The 20,389-nt window shown below is 46.0% G+C and overlaps 3 protein-coding genes across 5 annotated transcripts; 1 reads left to right on the forward strand and 2 right to left on the reverse strand.

Annotated features, from left to right (window-relative positions):
- Positions 1 to 959: 959 nt before the first annotated feature.
- acin1a (apoptotic chromatin condensation inducer 1a) lies at positions 960 to 14,036 on the reverse strand. Its single transcript, XM_084707313.1, is given in 19 exon segments — positions 960 to 2,644; positions 2,779 to 2,879; positions 2,975 to 3,278; positions 3,362 to 3,469; positions 3,570 to 3,677; positions 3,879 to 4,024; positions 4,186 to 4,390; positions 4,557 to 4,700; positions 4,821 to 4,963; positions 5,258 to 5,303; positions 7,372 to 7,429; positions 8,394 to 8,482; positions 8,656 to 8,802; positions 9,263 to 10,008; positions 10,011 to 12,192; positions 12,410 to 12,462; positions 12,719 to 12,830; positions 12,946 to 13,011; positions 13,857 to 14,036. Coding segments are annotated over 19 exon segments (5,220 nt in total). The 5' UTR covers positions 13,995 to 14,036; the 3' UTR covers positions 960 to 2,320.
- A 264-nt stretch (positions 14,037 to 14,300) lies between these two features.
- c10h14orf119 (chromosome 10 C14orf119 homolog) lies at positions 14,301 to 15,756 on the forward strand. Its single transcript, XM_084707322.1, has 3 exons — positions 14,301 to 14,450; positions 14,811 to 15,155; positions 15,286 to 15,756. The coding sequence occupies exons 2-3, from the start codon at positions 14,811 to 14,813 to the stop codon at positions 15,457 to 15,459; spliced, it is 519 nt and encodes a 172-aa protein (XP_084563448.1). The 5' UTR covers positions 14,301 to 14,450; the 3' UTR covers positions 15,460 to 15,756.
- Positions 15,757 to 16,730: 974 nt separating this feature from the next.
- Positions 16,731 to 20,118, reverse strand: dhrs1 (dehydrogenase/reductase (SDR family) member 1). Of its 3 annotated transcripts, none has more exons than XM_084707318.1 (9): positions 19,932 to 20,107; positions 19,094 to 19,237; positions 18,746 to 18,889; positions 18,541 to 18,620; positions 18,180 to 18,312; positions 17,908 to 18,051; positions 17,666 to 17,735; positions 17,323 to 17,403; positions 16,731 to 17,238 (listed from the first exon to the last, which is right to left on the reverse strand). In XM_084707318.1, exons 2-9 carry the CDS (start codon positions 19,235 to 19,237, stop codon positions 17,102 to 17,104), a joined length of 933 nt encoding a protein of 310 aa, XP_084563444.1. In that variant the 5' UTR covers positions 19,932 to 20,107; the 3' UTR covers positions 16,731 to 17,101. The 3 variants fall into 3 exon arrangements, with proteins under 3 accessions (XP_084563444.1, XP_084563443.1, XP_084563445.1); XM_084707317.1 differs by having other exon boundaries at positions 19,094 to 19,240; positions 19,932 to 20,106; XM_084707319.1 differs by having other exon boundaries at positions 17,093 to 17,231; positions 19,094 to 19,240; positions 19,932 to 20,118.
- Between the last annotated feature and the right edge of the window lie 271 nt (positions 20,119 to 20,389).

Below are 20,389 nucleotides of genomic sequence, written 5' to 3' on the forward strand. Positions count from 1 at the left end.
TCTGTACTCAACGCATCCAGGCTGCTGCATGCTCCCTGGTTTCTCCCGGGGGCCAGAGTGCTCAGTAGGCCAGCCGCAGAGCAGTGCCAGGGTGCAGGCCGGGAGGGTTGACCCGCTCTGGGCGCCCAGAAGCACAGAATTGCATCAGGGTACAAAAATGTTCAAGTCAGCGACCAGCAGGCTGTAATTACATAGGAGCTGTGCTGAGCTCTGCAGTAGGAATGTCAGGGCCAGGGTGAAGGAGAGAACAGGCCAAAGATAGAGGGCTCTATGATGCACTGGAGAGAGAGGAAGGGTGGAAAGGATGTAGAGGGATGGGTAGGGTGAGGGGTTATGGTCCTGAAGGGTCAGCATTTGAACCAGACTTAAGATATACTAATTGAATTAGTATGCCACTGACATATCCATGAGCATGCAATTAAGAGCTGTACACCAGGTGACATAGCATCCATCTTCTGTGTAGAAATCTTGCCAGCTGTACACTCTGAACGCCTATATTCTTCCAATGGGAGACTCCATTTCAAGCTGTTGTGCTTTATTAGTTGGGGTCCAATCATAGCAAGAGATCCTCCCTCTGACATCATTGTGCTCAGACATAATTACACTGTGGTGTAGGACAGATCTGACACCTTGTGGCCAAAACACATGGCAGCATTAGACTTACCTTCCTAGTAGTCAGAACATTTCTGAACATGACCAGATAGGGGAAATAAAGTATCTCTATCTTTAGCTGTGGACAATCCTGCAATATATCAAAGAGCTCTCAAATCAAGGTGAGACATTTTAGATACATATTCCAACGGCTCCAAACCAATGGCTCACCTGTAAATTCCATAACTGATGCAGTTAATTTGTTATGTATGGAATCCGACCTCATTGGGCCTTTCCATTGCCTGGATTTTATTTCAACCAACTGCAAATTATAACTTTTGTCCATGGAAGAAACATCAAAAAGCACATTTCTCAAACTTGACTTTTTATTATTTGTACATTCACCACTTACAGGCGTAAACATAAATGGAAAATAAAAAAGAACAAAGTAAGCTTTCATACTAAAATGATTATAAAAAACAATATTAAAACAACTTGAGATTTAATAATATGCACCCCCCTTCTCCGGACTGCTTTGACAAAGGAGAACAGAATTTGAGGTTGAAGCTGGACAAGGAACACATCACAGGGCAGCAGAGAAACCTGTGCCAGGTCGACAGCTCATCAACAACCTCCTGCAAGAAAAAAAGTCTCAACCGAACAAGGACAAAAGGAGATAGAGAACACAGCATAACTTGTCTTTCCAACCCTGGAACGAGGTTTTTGTCTAGAAATCCTGAAAGGACTGGATAGCAGCATAGTTATACACCCAGCTTGCCCTCCAGTACGAAATGTAGAACGTTTGCGCCGCCTTGCAAATGCATATCATTTTTAGCATTTTCCTTTTCCATCCACTTTTGTACACAGGCAGGATAGGCTAGGCTGAATAGGCTAGGGTGGATAGGCTAGGGTGGATAGGCTAGGGTGGATAGGCTAGGGTGGATAGGCTAGGGTGGATAGGCTAGGGTGGATAGGCTAGGGTGGATAGGCTAGGGTGGATAGGCTAGGGTGGATAGGCTAGGGTGGATAGGCTAGGGTGGATAGGCTAGGGTGGATAGGCTAGGCTGAATAGGCTAGGGTGGATAGGCTAGGGTGGATAGGCTAGGGCGGATAGGCTAGGGTGGATAGGCTAGGGTGGATAGGCTAGGGTGGATAGGCTAGGGTGGATAGGCTAGGGTGGATAGGCTAGGGTGGATAGGCTAGGGTGGATAGGCTAGGGCGTGTTTCTGGGTCTAAAGATGTCACTGCCAGAGCACGCAGAAGTAGACTAGCTCCCAACGGAAATAAGCCGCAAAATCACTAGCAAGGGGGCCAACATACTGAAGCTCTGCACTTTCATGTTAAGGACACACAGGGAAGAGAGGGGAAGTTAGGCAACAGCTATCAGACAGCTATTCAGCCAAGATGACAAAAATATTACAAGAAAAAAGGCAAATGGAGGAAAGAAAAATTAAGTAAGATTGAACTTGGACTTTGAGCAAGACATACGGCCCTGTGGGAGCCAACACTGCTAACGTCATGGTCCCTATGTGGGCATGGATATCTGTGTGGGTGTGGGTGTATGGATATGTGCTTTAAAAAAGTGACTGTTCAGGAGACGGAGACTACATCAGTTGGTCCACTGAGGGGGGTGGGGGGTGGCATCTTACTTGTAACAAAGTAGAGGAAGTGACAAAGGAACAGTGATGAGGAAGGGGTTAAGACAGTTCCACACACTGGCTGCTTTTTCTTAGCGCCGCCTGTCTCGTGGGGGGGGGTCACTGCGACTGCGAGAGCGCCGGCTCCCCCCTGCACTGCTGCCCCCTGGCCTGCGGTAGCCTGCTTCCCTACGCTTGTCCCCCTCCCTCTCCCTGTCCCTACCTCTGTCACGCTCTCTGTCCCGGTCTCGGTCGCCCCTCTCTCCCTCCCCTCTGTCCCCGCCCGTGTTACCGCCGGCCTTCATCCTCTCTTTACGCTCCTCCTCCCTTTTCTTGTCCTCTTCGTCCTGCATCTCTTTCCTCTTCCTCTCTCGCTCCTTGACCCGCTCGGCTCTGGCTGCCTCCCTCTGGGCAAACTGGGGAGACGAACCGGGAATACAACACGTGTCCATGTCAAGTCGTTGTTTTAGACAAATGTACGCACTCGCCATATGGCAGGCCTTCACCACGTGAATGCGAAATGGGAGATGCACACTGAGGTTATCCTCACCTGCTCGTCTGTAAGGGGGAGCCAGTATATACAAGGAGCTGCTTTGGTTTTGCAGAAGAGGTCATCCAGCATTTTGGCTGGGGGCTCTTCTGCAGCTTTCTCTGTAAAAGACACACGCAGAACTGGTCAAACAGCAGGTCACATACGAAAAACACAACACGTATATGACGTCTCTCTCTTTCCCCCTCTTCCTCACCCTTCTTGTCAGTCTTCTTCTCCTTGCTCTTGCCCCTTTCCTTACGCCTCCTCTCCCTGGACCGGGACCTCCTGGGGCCTCCCTCCCGCTCCTCTCCTGGCTTGCCAAAGTCCCGGACCTTGTCCCTGTCCCATTCCCGCTCGGCCCTGGCCCTCTCCCTGCGCTCCATCTCACGCTCGCGCTCCGCCCACTGGTCTCGCTCCGGCAGGAGGGGGGCTGGCCCGGCTGGCCGGCCTCGACCGGGCCCTGCCGCCGCCTCATCGCCCGCCTTCTCGTCTGTGGACAGGCCTCTGTGGAAGTCCAGCTACACAAACCCAGAGGATATATCATTATAATGAGGTCAGAAGAGATCCGACAGATCGGGGATGCGACGGGGATGATGCCCACCTCCTCTTGCTGGCTGAAGTCTACGTTGAGGAACTTGGGGTTGCTCTGAGGCCATTTCACCCCATGGAGGGCTGCTCTCGTGGCCACCGCCTCCTCTGGGCTGGGGTACTGCCGCACAGGAGGAGTAAAGAGAGGCAGTCAGTCATTACTGAGTCCAGAAGCAGGAACCCAGACCCAGAAGGAGACGCCTGGGTGTGTGTGTACGTACGGTGACGTAGCAGTGGGACTTGATCTTGTCGATCCAGAAGCCGTCCTCCAGCACGGTGCCCGTCCGGCCCAGCAGCTCCTTCAGCTGGCCCAGGGTGAACGGCCGCACCTGCATCAACACACAGCGTCAGTACAACACCCCCCGAGCCACTCAGCCAGCCCTGCCGAATCACATCCACTTTATTACTCTGCAGACGGCTCTGCAGCAGCATGTTCTAGAGTGGTGTCATATACCCAGAAGGTCACGGCATGACAGCAGCTGGATGGCGTACAGAGAAGCCAGGGTGCGAGTGTTTTTAAAGGCTCTGACCAGATTAGACACGTGGACGATGTTGGAGACTTTGCCCCGTGGTGGAGAGGGCTGCCTGGCAGTGCGGACAGGGTCGTCGATGGTGATGGACACGCCAGACTTCTGCTGGCTGATGGAGCGACGGATCAGCGTGTCTCCAGGGGTGACTGGGGGGGGGAGGGGGGGGAGGGGGAGATGAGGAACAACGTCAACTGGAAATATGTAAACCCACTACCACCAGCAATGGTGTGGCAGCTTCAATATCCTAGGGTAAACATCAGTCTGTTGTCCACAGGAGCAGGTTGAAACAAAAGCCGTAATATCTGACCTGTGTCCATGTCCATGTCATGACTGGGAGGAGATGGGGACTGTGTCTCCATGGCACCTGGGAACAAACTGTTCATCTTCTCCTCGTGGCTCTTCCCTCTCTCACGCTGGGCTTTCAGCTCCCCTCCGTCCTCCCTCTCCTCGTCCTCACGCCTGCTCCTCTTAGCCTCCTTTTGGCCGTTCTCCTGACTCTCTGAGGGAACCACCTGGTATCCGACATATTAGAAGCAGAGGATGAGCAGGGTCAAAACTAAGTCATGGGTCATGTTTTACAAATGCATTTATCTCTGTGTTAATCTAACTGGCCCGTCTTCTGAAGTCCTTAAAGTGGATCCCCTATTTAGCCTGTCCCCTTCAGTGCACACGGCTGACCTGTGTCACGGTGCGTCTGATCTTGAGCTCCTGGTCAGGGAGCTCCCTGCTGTCCTCCTCTCCCCCAGAGAGGTGAGCCTCCTCTGGGTGCAGATCCACCACCGCCTCCTGGCCTGGACATGGCCTGATGTCTGGGATCAGAGACTGGGGATGGGGCAGAGAGAGAGATTAGAACTGGATTCAAGCATGTACATGGGGTGTGGCCCAGCTTTGGGGGCTGTAATGGAAGGGCTGACGGTGTCTGCTGTGGTCAGTGGGCGGTACCTTCAGGGAGTCTGTAGTGATGCTGATGGAGGGTTTCTTGGCAGTGACGGCCGTGCTGGAGCCCCACCTCCTCTTCCTCCCTGCTGCACCTCCAGACTCCAACTCTCCCTCTGTGTTCCCGGTGCCTGGGGAGGTCTTACTGCCTGGGAGGGCCACAAGAGGAAGTGAGCAAGGTCCTGCAGCGGCATCCCAAACAGGAGCTCACACAGACACAGGAACAGCATCATACAAAGACAAAAGAACAATAGGGGGGGAGAGGTGGACAAGTGTTTGCTCTGGGTCAAGATGACTAGCTGCAGCTAACGCTAGTGTTTGCTCTGGGTCAAGATGACTAGCTGCAGCTAACGCTAGTGTTTGCTCTGGGTCAAGATGACTAGCTGCAGCTAACGCCAGAACGGCTGAAGACGGGGAGGTTTGGTGAGGGGCGGTATACTCACTGCTAAGGGAGATCTTGCGGGCGGTGAAGGCCTTGGGTGTCAGGCTCTGAAACAAGAAGAGATAAGACCAACCCCATGGAACGGGGTGGTGGTGAGAGGCAGACATGGAGGGACAGGGCTTATGGAAAGGTTGAAGGGAGGACAATAATATAGAGAGTGGGAGAGAGAAAGCAGGGGAGAGAGACTCAGTGAGAGAGACTGCTACTTCAGGCCACCTTCAACTCAGTCAGGACTGCTCACATGTTTGGTCCCTAGCGTATGGCTGGGGTTTAGCCAGTAGGCCCATACCGCTAATATGTCCCGTTAGCTCAGTTTACACAATGGAAAGTTTTGAGTAGGAAGGTGTTGGGATGGACCAGCAGTCTATCTCAAAGATAAGACAGATAGGTGGTATCTTGATGGCAATACTGCAGTTTCTGTTTCATAACAAGTCATTTTTTATCAACTATGACAATAACACCCAAATTGTGTTTGGAAACACTGGGCTTGAAAGACTATCATATGTAATGTTGAAAATGTATATTCAAATATGTAAATCAAAACTGCAGTAGCCATGAATAATCTGGACTTGTGGACTACATTTCAAAATTGTAGTCAATTCCCCCATTTAAGGGTAAAAGGAGGACTTCTGACTGAAACTAAGCATTATCTAGATATTTCTTGGTAAAGAATAACATTGAGAAAATGACTACTTATTCCCTGGTACCACTGACACCTGATCCTTACTGGGTTGGATATGGCCCAATCACGACTGCATGTACTGTATCTAGGCAACAAGGGTCCAATCAAAGGAGGCTGAGATGTTTGGGTGGGTATCAGAGCTGGTTGGCAGGTTGGGCTCTGTAGTTCATTGGGAGTGGGGCTTGACAATGCTTTGGGCCAGGTTAGTCCACAGATCTCAGGCATTAGTCCTTTCAGAGTTTTATCATGTGTTTCTGTTCTGTCACTGTCCAAAGGTCGTTAGATGGAGATGGGATTATGCCTTGCATGCAGTCACTTCTTTTCAAAGTCCAAATATTCCTTAAACAACACTGGCGTTGGTTCAGGTTAATCTCCAAGATGTAGCAGAAATGTTGTTGAGGTAGAGACCTAATGGCAAATCTCTCCTTGATGGCCAAACAGCAAACGACCAAACATTGGTTGTGAGTGTCCTGATATGCACCAGAAAAGGCCATGGAAACAAAATGTCCACAGTGTAACTTCTTGACTGATATATTCACAGTCCAGTACCACATGGATAAGGTTTCTGTTCAAGTCCATTGGGCAAGAGCCTTCATCTGTAACTAGATGTTAAAAGTCCAGCACCATGACCTAAAGCCGTTCAATAACTTGTGTCGGAGAAACCTTTGGTGCCGAGTGAGTGCTTCCTCATCTCCTGTGTGGCTGAGTGTGGCCACCCAGGTGGGCTCAGTCAGGAGCAGGGGGGGGCCTTGGTGACAGACCACACACCCCTCTCTCAGACCTCTAGTCGAGCAGTCCAATCAATAGCTCCCGTTAGCCATCTCAGTGGCAACGTGGCCTGTGTTGCCATGGATGTCCCTCTGCAGTGCAGAATCTGGGGCCTATCTGAGGTATACCCAGGGCCCTTGGTGACAGTGGAACAGGTGCAGCAGTAGTAGTAGTGGTAGTAGTAGTGGCAGTAGTAGTATGCAGGTACCATTAGGGGTAATGGAAGAGGCATGAGCACCTTTATAACAAAGCAATCAATGGGGTTTTAAACATCAGCCACAGTTAGCATCCCATGCTGCTTCTGTCTCAGAAAGCATCAGCAAAGGTTTTAAAAAAACATAGCCAAATCAAACAGCTACAAAACTGCTGAAACATTGAATGTACCAGTTTTCAAATCACCCTCTTGACAGAGAGCCTCTTAGCATTCAGGCATATTTTATGCTACTATGTGAAGAGTCGAAAGCAAATAAGACATGATAAACTGATGAGCGCAAACTAAAAAATGAACAGAATTATTTCCCCAAGTTAGGATCCTAGGTTCTATGTTTCAGGTAGACTACTGAAGAGAAGCATCCTTCCAGGTACACCCAAGCCCTGAGAGTACAGCTCTGGTCAGACATAAGAAACACATTTCAAACTGGACTTAAGTTCAACTGCAGCCTTACCTCCTCAGCGGCCTCTGGGGCCTGCTCAGACTCTGCCACGGCACCCTGCTTCACCTCCCTGGACAAAGAAGGATTCAAAACACAGGTCATGAAGAGGGCTGGGCGGGGCAAAGGAAATTGAAAAACAGGGAGATTTATTAGGAGGAAAATTAAGTTATTGTATGCAACTTGGATCTGTATGGAATAGGCCACTGTGATTACAAGCCTAGATATTACACAAAACAGGTTGTAATAATATTTGACTTCAACAAACCTATGGTAGTTGGATAACAACTATAAACCGTTAAGACGGTTAACACAACTAGCCAATAATAACACTAAGCTGATTATGACACTAATATATTAAACCTAATTGTAATACCGAAAGTTGAACAAAAACAGGCTCATGTCAAGTTTTGCATTCGCAGTCCTTCCAAATATTGCGACATTCAGTTAGATTTAAACACACAGCGGCTACAATTACGAGCAGTTTTCTTTATTTTTATAGCAATCCCAAGACTGACAGTGGTGCGTTATTATTAGTCGACTGTAAACTGTAAATTAGCCGCAGTGTCAACGGTGTTGCAACAATAATCCAACGATCAGCACCAGAGACAGGTCGCTAGTTTAATATTCCCTGCGATGTGACGGATGCTTTTCTCGTCTCCTACCTTCCTTTGAACAGCTTCTGACAACCTCATATTTTGACCCGATTGTGAAGCAAACCTAGCCTTCAACGACATGTACTAAGACCTTTAGATTAACTTGGCGCTCTGCCGCAGGAATACGTCGGTGTTTGTCATCGCATTCACGCCAATACGTACCACTGTCAGTTTGCATGAAAATGCTATAGAAAGGACCCCCCCACAATCAGCCACGGATTTCAAAAGCAAGTGTTTCTTACTTGAATAATAATCGATCACCTAAATGGGTATAGACCATTGACACAATTATTTACTGTAACTATGCCAAATATCTGCAAGCAAGGGGTGTTACAATATTGTGTGCATGCATGTGCACCAACTGTGTGAACACAATCAGACCTGGCTGTCTCTCTTCCGTCTTCCTCCACATCACTATTCTCACTCCTCTGCCGGTCATCTTCTCCAGTCGGTTTTCCATGGAATGGGTTCTAATGATTTGAAATGAAACGGTTATCAAAAGAAGTATGTGGACAGCCTTATGCACAAGCTGTCATTCAACTCTTCAGTGACCACTGAAAACAGGCCGAATTGACATTTACATGTTTGTGTCATGCAATGCTGGATAATGATGAGCTGGTAGGTAGGCTTTGAGCCAGCTGACCTTGCTGTGTTTGTCTCCATCGGTGGACATGTCCTTCTTCTCAGACACGCCCCTCTTGCAAAGAGGGACTTTTGGGGTCTCTGTTGAATTCTCATGCCGGGCAGGTTTCTTATCCTGGGCTGAGCTGTTTCTTTGACGTTTCTCAGACTAAAGGAAGAGAGAGATGTCTATAATGTGAAATGGGCAAAGATGTAATAGGATAAATGTATGGATATACAGAACTGGTGGAGCGTGTAGGGTTTAAAAACAATTACTGACTGTAGCTACGTCTGTCCTCATAGACACGTACAACATTAAAGTGGGCATGATCATGTCTTCCAGATATACAAGTCTCCCCTCGCCATGTACATTTATTAACCCCTTAGAGTGACGCTTACACTTCCCTGGTGAACGTGTCTTATTTAGATATCTGTACACACACTGTTAGAGCAGTACAGCAACATTTTCTCATCTCCATTATAGCTTCAACCTTACTTTGCTGTCTCCTACAACAGTGAAAAGAGAAGAAAAGGGAGGAGAAAAAAATCCAAACAAAATCTGCTTGCAACAGCCTATGTTGTTGTCTGGGCGGTGTATTGGCGCATTGATAAGTGAGAGGACCACTCACCCTTCTACCACTGGCAGTGGCGTGGGCTTTGTCCTGTGAGGACGAGGACGACCCGGATGAACGAGAAGAGGACGACCCCGACTCAGAGTCTGAGGACGAGGAGTCACTGGATGAGGAGGTACGCGTGCCTCGCTTCTCTTCCCTCTTCTCGTCTCTGCCTCTTCTTCCTTCTGCCTCACGTGCCTCTGGCGGGGATGACAGGGGCAGCTTGGCCCCCGCTGGACTTGAAGGGATCTTTCTGGCATCCACGCCTTTTCCTTTTTTAGCCAACTCTTCAAGTGCACGTTTCTCTGTCTCCCCTTTGTCCATTTGGATGTTCCCCTCTGAAGTCAGGATTCTAGTATTGTCTCCTTGAGAATGACTGGACAGCGAGGCCATAACCCCAGACCCGTAGGCTACTGGTGGCGCTGACACAAGAACGCCCTGTCTGGAAGGCATCTGGAGCGCTGCCTTCTCAGAAGAAGACTGCGTCCCTTCCTCGCTGAAGGGAGAGGCCTGAGGATGTGGGCCGTCAGAAAAGGTACGAGGCCTTTTGATGACCGCAGAGGAAGAAGGGGGAAGAACTGGGGCGTCTCTCAAGAAACGGGACTTCTTGGAAGAGGACTGGGGGGACAGAGGTGTCTTAAGATTTGGTGACAGGGGTGTACCAGAGTCTGCGGGCTGGTTGTCCCTCCGTGTTGCCTCAGGCTGCCCACCCTCCTGTTCTCTTCCCTCTGTTGTCACCATTCTACCTGCTCCTGTGGAGAGGGGGGAGGAGTGGGCAGGGGGGTGAGACCAATCTCACGACCTCGCTTCCATGGAGGAAGATGACTCTCCCTCTCTCTCTCTGCCATTTTAAGCCTTTCTTTCTCTTGTTCTACAGCTCTCTCCGTCTCCTCCTTTTCTCTCTGCAGGGTTTTCTCCTGCTCCAGAGCCCTCTCCATCTCCTGGCGTTCACGTTCCAGAGCTCTTTCCCTGTCTTTTTCTTTCTCCATCTCCCTCTCTCTTTCAAGAGCCTTCTCCTTCTCCAGCCTCTCTCTCTCAAGAGCCTTCTCCTTCTCCAGCCTCTCTCTCTCAAGAGCCTTCTCCTTCTCCAGCCTCTCTCTCTCAAGAGCCTTCTCCTTCTCCAGCCTCTCTCGCTCTTGAGCCCTCTCCTTCTCCAGCCTCTCTCTCTCCTGAGCCCTCTCCTTTTCCAGCCTCTCTCTCTCCTGAGCCCTCTCCTTCTCCAGCCTCTCTCTCTCCTGAGCCCTCTCCTTCTCCAGCCTCTCCAGCCTCTCCCTCTCCTGAGCCCTCTCCTTTTCCAGCCTCTCTCTCTCCTGAGCCCTCTCCTTCTCCAGCCTCTCTTGCTCTAAAACCTTCTCTCTATCCAATCGTTCTTGCTCCAATGCCCTCTCCTTCTCCATCCTTTCTTGCTCCAGAGCCCTCTCTCTCTCCATTCTCTCTTGCATCAAAACCCTTTCTCTCTCCTCTCTCATTCTTTCCTCCCTCTCACGGGCCAACGCCATCTCCCTCTCCATCCTCTCTCTTTCCAAGGCTGTCTCCTTCTCCATTCTTTTTTGCTCAAGAGCTCTTGCCAACTTCTCTCTTTCCAGTTCCAAAGCTCTGGCCCTCTCCAACTGCAGTTCTCTCTCCCTTTCCTCCTTCTCTCTTTGCAAAGCTTTTTCTCGCTCCTCTCTTTCTTGCTGCATAGCACGCTCTTGCTCCAAAACTCTCTGCCTTTCCAACTCCTTCTCTCTCTCCAGCTGTAGAGCCCTCTCTCTCGCGAGCGCTTTCTCTCGCTCTTCCCGTTCTTTTGCTAAAGCCCTCTCTCTCTCTTCCCTTTCTCGCTGCAACGCTCTCTCCTGCTCCTGCCTCTCTCTTTCAACTCGCTCCAAAGCTCGCTCTCTCTCCTCCCTCTCTTTCTCCAAAACTTTCTGTCTCTCCTGTTCCATGGCACGCTCTTGCTCAAATAACCTTTGCCTCTCTTGTCTTTCCAACTCCAGGGCTTGAAGTCTTTCTTGCTCAAGCGCCATCTCTCTTTCTCTCTCAATCTGCTGCTCCCTATCCATGTCTCTCTCTTCCATGCCAGTGGCCCTTAGAACACTCACAGGGACTTGACCATGGGTGAGATGGACTCCCTGGTTCTTTCCTGGGATCATACTACAGTAGGGCAGGCCCGCTGCAGGATTGGCAGTATGGGTGATGGCCGACACTGTGCCCTCTTGAGGACCTCTGCCAGGAAACACTGTTGCATTTGCAGCACTGCTGTCCTGCCTCTCTCCATCCACACGTCCGTGCCACCCAGCTCCAGAGAAAGCACCTTCTGACTCCATTTTGCGGGCGAGCAAGGTCAGCGGACCAGGCTTGCGATCCACATGGCCGCTCTGTGGCTCTGGGCTGCTGCTACGGCTGCCACTGCTTGAGGAGCCAGAGCTGGAGGTACTGGAAGTACGCTGCCTAGCTGGGGGCTCACCTGGGCTCGGGGGGCTTTGTTTGGGAGTATCAGGCAGAGGGAATGATAATTCTGGGGGAGGGGAGGGTGGAGGGGTGGGTTGGCGAAGCTGTTGGGACAACAGTTGAGGAATGTGGGGTGGGGGCTGGTGGGATCCTCCAGACCTCTCTCTTGCAGGCTGGCCTCTTGCCGGCTCTCCGAGACTCCTCCTCCTCCTGGCATTCGCGTCCCAGTCATCGTCCTCACCGTCCTCATCCCCTCCGTCACTGTCATCGTCATCGCTATCATCTGGTACTTGGCTGGAAGTGGGAACCCTCTCTGGTCGCTGCTCGCCACCAGCAACACGCAATGAGGGGACAGCACCGGGGGCAGAGGTAGGTGAGGAAGGAGCGAGTGGTCCTCCAGACACTTGACCTTCTCTGGCTCTGTACCCATCTCCCATGCTTGCTGGGCCTGCTGGTGCCTCTCCCTCAGGGGAGCCTAGCGGCTTTGGCTGGTCACCCAACACAGGTGCGACATCCTATTGAGGACGGAAAGGCAGCGGAGACTGTGTTTGTCGCGAAAAATACAGCCATTTGGATTCTCTCATGCATGCACCTTTTCAAGATGATCCCATTGCATGCATTCCATTGTATCCCATGACATTACGTTACCTCAAACACGCAATGACAAGAGAGCAGGCTAATTCTAAACAACAGAAAAAGTCATATACAATAAAACTGCACTTGCAATCGAACCTGGTCTGCAGGACAGGAGGAGCTGTTGTTGACTTCTGTAAGATTCTCTTGTTCTGTACATTGAAAAATACAATTGAGATATCAAACTGAGGCCAGCTTGAATGGGCGCTAACCTGCTCCAGCACACCTGATTCAAACGAATGGTCATTACCCGGCTTCCACAGAGCTTGAGAACGACCCATTCATTTGAAATAGGTGTGCTGGAGCAGGGTAGCATCTGAAACATGCAGGATAGCAGCCCTTGAGGACCAGGATTGGAGAACCCCGTCTTAAGATTTAAGACGATATGATTAAGGCACTGTCACTCACCGTCAGTTTCCGCAGCCTCTCTGGCCTCCCTCTCCAGACGCTGTCGCAAGAGCTCCTGTTGCTTAGCCAGATATTGCTTTATGAAGCTGTTCTGGCTCATCTCCTCCCCAATCTGGGTGAATAAATATCCTTGTCAAAATCGGACAATAAAAGATATTGCCCAACCTGACGTTCTGCACATACAAATGTTCCAAGTTCATTGCTGGCTACTCCTGCTTAGGTCTCACCTGAGAGTTTGGCTGCAGTCCAATGTGAGGAGTGGAGGTTCTCTGGAGGTTCTCCAGCATGAGGGCCTGATGAGGACAAAATATATATTTTTACAGGTTCTCGGCAAACAACTATGTGAAAGATAAAACTCTTCTCCATTCGCTAACTACACAATTCATCAAGTTTCCAATAAGGCACATTTACCTATGCAGGTTTTTTAAATATTTTTTTTATGTTACACCATGTAAGCTACACTGGCAAGCTGCATACATAATAAAATAAAATTGATTAGAATAAGATTGTTGTTAAATGTCTCTTTCAATTGAAAAAGGGGCGTAACGGTGTTAATGATAATCATAGCTATGATGATAGTTTTTGAAAAGTTGAGCCTATTCATTATTACGGTCTACACTACGTGTACAGGCCAATTACATAAATGACACAATACTTTACGTTAACCTAACAGTTATGATAAAAAGAGGAAAACATTTAGATCCTGCTCATTGGTGGCAAGCTACCATTCCCTTTTCCAGTAACATTACAGTAGATGCATCCACGTTGTGTAACCTCCCCCCTCAACTCGTGCATACCAACAAAGCGCGGACCTGACCTCCGGAAGACCAACTAGACTCCTATTATTTGCAAGCCACTTTCAACTATTTGCGTTTAACAATATACACACATCACAACTAGTAATTTTCAGACAAACTAGCTGCTCTAAATAGCCCGTTCTAAAGTGTCCATTTATTCTATAGACATCCCCACCGCGCACAGTATACACAGAGCACATTCAGTCATTCCTCAAACTAAAGAATGCATTCTGGCCTTCGAGACAAGCATCAGCCTGACTATGTTAGCGTTAGCTTAGCCATCTAGCACCGAGGTCTTGGAGCTGCAGGTATTGTGATGTGAAACCCTTATCCAAACTTACCCCTTTGAGTCTCTTGACAAGAGCATTTTTCTGTCCACTTTTAGGAAGACCTCTCTCCTCTAGCGCAGCTTTTAAATCGGCTACCCTTAAAGAATGGAGCGGCCTCCCGTCCAGCGTTACGTCTTCGAGGTCCGCCATTTTCCCTTCCTCTAGCTCGTTCGCTCCGGAGTTACGCCTTCCTTTCCAACGTCACCCAGTTGATGACTTCCGTCAATGGGAATGTGTTTGATCAAAATGTATATCCAAATGGATAAAAACACGTTGTGCTTTGATTTTAATGCAATTCTGGTTAGTTATATTAAACGGTCGTCCATCTAATCATAACTAATCGTTACTTGCACTGCTTTGTTACTGCATTTTGTTGATATTACAAAATGTTCGTACCATATTACAGTCATCTATTTGCGCACTTTGCGCAACTTTGATGTCCTAAGGTATGTTGTCCTTCGACAAACGGCACATACAACCATCATGAACTAGCTAACGTTAGCCAGGCTAGTTAGCTGCTAAATTTAGTAGATGATACTCCTTCGTTTCTAAGTAAACTTGCTCTACATAATGAGTAAAACAAGGCGACCGGTATAAAATTATGCGGTGAGAAAACCATTGCTACTGTAATTATCTAGTTAGGTAGACTAAATAGAGCCATCTAAAACCACCACTGTCTCAACTGAATCAGCAATTGTGTTAGCCACAAAGCTATCCAGGTAGAGCAGAATAGTGGATTACTGACTAGCTAGGTGGGTTCTATAAAGTTCTTGGCTATTGTATAAGAATAAAAATAAATGGGTGCCATCACTAACAGTCAGTTAGGTGTAGTTATGATTTTAATGCATTGAATATTAGACTAGACTTCTTAACATTTTACTTTGTATTGTGTAGTACTTTAAATTCAACATGTCATTGTTTCAGCACCATTTAGAATGTTTATAATCTTGCTCTTTTTTTCTGAAGATGTCCTGGTTCTTTCACGTCAACCAAGGCTCAAACCAGCAGCCCCCTGACCGGATGCCCTCCACTACAGAGAACCTGTCTTCACCTAGTCTGACAGACTTCCCATTGCCTCCACAAGGCTCAGTACCTCTCAGCTTGGAGACCTTATCATGTTGCTCACTGAACTCTGGGGCTAGTAGAGAGCCGATGCCACTGTCTTACGTTACTCTTCAAGAGCAGAGATGTGTGTTGAGCTGGTTTCTAGGTTGGGGCACTGCTCAGAGGGAACGGTTCCTGCAGGACCTTTTGGGTAAAGCTGTGCCAGGGAAAGTGTGCACTCTCCTAGATTCACTGAGCACTCTTCAGGTAAACCTTTTTTAATTTACTCCAAATTGTGTCATGTATTTGCATATGTAAAAGCTGTTTTTGTCAACGTCCCCAAACATAAATAAAAACTAAACACTACTCTGGAATTTATTCTTTATATTGTTTCAAGGTTATGGACAGACCACCAAATATATTTGAGTGCCAGCTGCGCCTTTGGACCCAATGGTTTGAGTCCTGGAGTGAGGAGGAAAGAAACAGCTTCTTGCACATCTTAGAAGAGAGGGACCCCATTTTTGTTGCACACTTTTACAGAGGTGTAGCTGGGACAGCGGGCAAGGAATGACAGATAATGATGAGGAGAAATGTTGTTGATGTGAAGGACACAGATTTAGGAGATGTTGTCTCACTGAAACAAGTGATGTTAAAATAATCAAATTGTGCTAGAGTTAACGAGCTAACTGTATGAAAAAAGATCATCTGTGTTGTAAACTGACTTTTTTGTTTGGACTATCATATCTTATCCCCATGTATCAGTTGGGATTCAACTGTAAACAACATATAAATACCTTTAAAGGTAACTTTCATAATGATTTTGAACAGTTTTGTATAAAGAATAAAAAAAAATCAATTTAGGTAATCACATTATGTTCTTTATTGTTGTTTTGAATGTCCACAGAATTAGAACAGCAATTAATGATTGACATACAGCTGTGTCCTTATTTAGGCATAGGTAGGGTACTAGTGTGTCATACATTCGTAAATGTTTTACTTCACATTTTAATGAGGTTCTGAAGTTTAAATTGGGTTAAAAAAAAAAAGTGTGTATGATTGATGGTGAGTTGTTTGACTCAGTATTGAGTCCATGTCTGAAGTGCATACAGCTACAGTGCTGTATAGGTTGTCCATACTTTGAACTTGAAAAGCCTTATTCCTGCATGGGTAAAGTTAGTGTTTTGGTTTAAAAAACAGTATATAAAACGTTTTTGTTTATTAATACCACTTAGTAATGGAAACTTACTTTGGTTCATATCTTCATGGCTTGATGATATAGTAGCCTACAATGCATTCACTGTTACAAATGACCAATTCTGCCTAAATAATATTGGATGAATCAGTACTTAAAGTGGCAGAGCTTTACCCATTTCATTAAAGTAATTCTGATACTTTATGTTTACTGTATCCATGAAACTGACCCTACTGAACTGAACATGAACATAGTTTTATTATAACCTGTCTTAACACAGGCATGGATGAATGGATGTTTTTAAGTGCATGTGTGGCCTGTGAAGGAGTACAGGTGATCACTGGCAATGCCCATGGAAATAAATCAACCCATTCTCACACTGCGTATGTCCAGTGCCATAGCTAAGGTCATCTGTGTTAAATGTACTTTAATGGCATTGATAAGTAGACATTTAACAGTAGATAACCGCATTATCACGATTTATTTTAGATATGTCTTGAAGTGACCTGATTTTCACCTGTTTCTCTGATGCTGTAACATGCAAATGTCCCCGCAGAGTGATATCTATGCTCTTTAGAACATCCAACAATTTAATCATTTGATATTATAATATCAAGGTTATAAAAGGAAGAAAAATAGCTTTCCAGTGCTTACATTTTATGGATTTAATAGTTAAACACAGCCTCTCATCAGTTCTCATCATAGCTAAATGTATTTCTGGTGAAACCTCCTTTCAAAGATCTTCATTGTACCATTACATGAATATGCACATAATCATACAGATTTTCTGTCAATATAAATCACATTTCATTACAGTCAGTATTACATTATGATTAGTCACAGCTGGGTTTAGCTTTCAGTAAATACTCCTCGAAATACTCCTCCCTTCAATAGCCTATTATTACATACGCTTATACATGCATTACCCACCAGTCAGATATAAATGTATAGATGAGTACAGTTGACTGTTTGTGTGGTGAGGAAAACATGCTGTAGCTATGACATGGAATGTCGGTGGTGCTTAGAAACGTCCACTGGCAAGGTTAAGAGCGAACCGGGGGACCCGAAGGAATGAAGGCACTACAGGGGAGAGCCAGGACAAATATGGAACCTGGGTCACGAGGAATTTGATCGAGGTGTAGTCTGTCACACTGCGTCCTGAAAGTAAAGAGCGATCGTTTTATACAATGAATGGAGGTGTCCAGAAAGTAAATCAACTATGTCACAGCATGTGTATCTCACCATCAACATCTTTTATTCCATAGCGTCTTGCCAGATCAGAGGTCATCAACACTTTTCCAGTTAGTGACATCAAGTTCTTATCTTTAACACATCACAAAAAACACAAATTCAAGAGAGAAAATAAAAAGATAACTACAACTGCTGAGATCATATAACTTGACATGACAAAATGTTAAATAGCCATTGTCCTACCACCTTGAAGGCTTAAATAACAGAAGGATGACCTTGCAATAGTTTCACTAAGTATTAACCTGTTTGGGAGAAATGTGTACACCATTCATACCTTTGCCTTTTATAGTATTAGGTACCTGAATCAATTTTTAAAGAAAGTAACAAACTGTACCTTTTGCCAGCTCCACAATACACCTCCCACTAAGCTCTGTGGTTTCTCCACTGGTAAACACATCTTTGAACTGAAAATGTGTTTTACATACAAACATTGAATAGACAGTAAACTGTAAATTTCTCTGAAAGTTACATTTGTGAAGACAAAAATAACATTACCCATAGTATGGAGCTACCAGACTGTGGATCATTTGTAAAGACAATTTACGTATTCTGGTTATAATACAATAGTTCATCTACCTTAGGATCAATACCAACTGGTGTGTCCTTCTCAATGACGAGTTGTGACACCAACTCAGTTTGGACTGCCCCTGGCCACAAGCTGACAGACACCACTCCTCTGCTCTTGAGCTCAAATGCTGTGTCTGCCGCCAACCTGTCACACTGGAGTGGTGTGGGAAGTAAGACTTGGAGCTTAGGTTCAGAACAGTAATGGGAAAACTTTGATTGTTCATGTTTGAACTAGCATGTCAAACATGCAGTTTAAGTCATTTACTGTCTGGAGGACTCACCGCTGCCTTGCCAACACCATATGGCACGTTGAAGAGATATTTCAACCCTCCCATAGAAGAGATGACTACAATCAAGCCTCTGCCCTGAGCCACCATAATCCGTGATGCATACACAGAGCAGAAATAGTGGCCCCTGATGAACCACAAAATTCAGTTTTATACTACTGTTATGTAATAGAATGTGAGTTTGTTTATCAGTTTGTTTGAATATCAGTATCCATTATTAGTTTAAGTTACTACTGGTATTTAATTAAAGACTGGAGTTTTCAAGTTGAAGTCCTGGATGTCATAAAGTATTGTAATCTTGAAATTACTCATTGTGAGGAAGGCAAGACTGGGCAGAATAAGTCAGCTGATCTACCTAAGGCCTGTGTTGTTTATGGTATCCCATATGGATGGATCAGTTTCCCAAAACTTCTTTCCCATGTTTTCAAAAATTGCCTGGAATTGAATATGATGAGAAATAATTAGTCATGTTTTTCTACTGAGCCATAAAGGTGGTAGACAACTCAAGCAAGGGTTAAATAAATTAATCAACATTAATATTTATGAGTTTTGCCACTCACATGTACTCCAGCATAAGCATTGTTGACAAGAATGTCCAGTCTTCCATTTTGTTCTCGTGTGATTTGTTCAAACAGGTCTTTGATTTCTTCTTCTTTTGAAGAATCACAGATCACAGGCACACAATTCCCACCCCTCTCTTTTACCTGCCATTAAAAGGATAAAAAAATAAACATGATTCAAACAAACATAGTCAGAAAACAAAAGAAAATGGCTCATTATATGGTGCCAAACTATCAAACTGCAAACACATTCACTGTTGCAACATTACATGAGGATATGTGCTGGAAAACGGTTTATCCCTGGCTTGGAGACAATTGACAATTAAGTTTTTTACGCCATCTCCTCACCTGAGCTGCAGTTTCTTTCAAAGTCCTCTCCTGGCGCCCCGTGATGTAAACTGTGGCTCCTGCCTCTGAGAGCTGTAGGGCGATGCCCCTTCCAATCCCCCTTGAAGCCCCCGTTACCAAACATACCCAGCCAGATAGAGCCATCTACTGGTGGGGCAGAGTAAAGACAAGTTCAACTTACTGACTAATTTAACTGGACTACACTAAGGATATATTCTGATACGAGTACACTGTAGCAACAAAAACATTATAATTAATTGACTAGAAGATGAAGCAGTGCATTCTTGACAGTCGACAAATACATTCTTATCGCGCAGAATATCTGTCTGCACAATAACACGTATCGTAGCAATCGTAGTAATAATAAGTGGGACGAATGCAGTCAAATGATTAATGTTGTTGTTGGTATGAGAAGCGTTGGCAATGAGTGTAATAAACTCGCCCTTTTCAGTAGTTAGTTAGCCACAAACTTGACTTTTATCAGTTGACAGCAGGCTAGCTCTACCGCGACATGACATTATTATTACATGATTTGCTCGGCTACGTCGTTGTCTTCCTCTACTTCAGCTATTGACGGCGTCAGGCAGCAATCCAGTCCAAATGTCGACATGCACAATTGTGCAAAGTATAAATCAATTGCCAGATTTGTGTTTTATACACATTTTATTGACCCTTAAACTTTTAAACAGACAGACACGTAGTTTGCCAAATAATTTGACTTAGGAGCAAAGTGCAATCAGATACCTTATTATGCATGACATCAAGGCTACACATAAAAAGTAACGCATAAACGTGTTTATAAAACACAGCGCATAAAATGACAACCACTGATTCTTACGTCGACAGTTCCAAGTCTGTGCACGGCGTTGACGAAGAATTCTCTCTTTAATTTACAGTAAGGCTAAGATTAGCCGAAGTCGCGTAGTCCTGTGTGTTGGCAAGGCTAAAATCGACTCGTGAAGGTTCAAACTCTTAACTTGTCGCTGGCACAGCTCATAAAAATTATATAAATCAGCCCGTGACGCCCCTTCAACTACCGTAACATATCTAAAAGCCACTATTGTTTTATTTATTTCAGAGATCGTATGAACAAAGGCCTGTACAAAATCGTACGAAGAGGAAAAAAATTGCCTTAAGTTGTGAAAAATAGGTCCTAGCGATTGAAAAAAACAATTCTCAATCATCGAGGACAGTGTTATGATGCTTCCACCAACTTTCTGATTGCAATAATATATTTGTGAATTTCAACTTATAGTTATTAATATTGTACATGAATGGAGTTTGCATGTGTTCAGA

Source organism: Hypomesus nipponensis, chromosome 10 (genome assembly GCF_054491055.1).
Source record: "Hypomesus nipponensis isolate SF chromosome 10, ASM5449105v1, whole genome shotgun sequence".
Taxonomy (NCBI): Eukaryota; Metazoa; Chordata; class Actinopteri; order Osmeriformes; family Osmeridae; genus Hypomesus; species Hypomesus nipponensis.

Excerpts from the sequence above, each read along its gene's own strand:
- c10h14orf119 (XM_084707322.1), top strand. The coding sequence starts at position 14,811 with ATGTCCTGGTTCTTTCACGTCAACCAAGGCTCAAACCAGCAGCCCCCT. Across the intron at positions 15,156-15,285 it reads ATTCACTGAGCACTCTTCAG|GTTATGGACAGACCACCAAA; the intron begins GTAAACCTTTTT and ends TATTGTTTCAAG.
- dhrs1 (XM_084707318.1), bottom strand. The coding sequence starts at position 19,237 with ATGGCTCTATCTGGCTGGGTATGTTTGGTAACGGGGGCTTCAAGGGGG. Across the intron at positions 18,621-18,745 it reads ATGCTTATGCTGGAGTACAT|GCAATTTTTGAAAACATGGG; the intron begins GTGAGTGGCAAA and ends ATTCAATTCCAG. Across the intron at positions 17,239-17,322 it reads TGGAATAAAAGATGTTGATG|GACGCAGTGTGACAGACTAC; the intron begins GTGAGATACACA and ends CTTTACTTTCAG.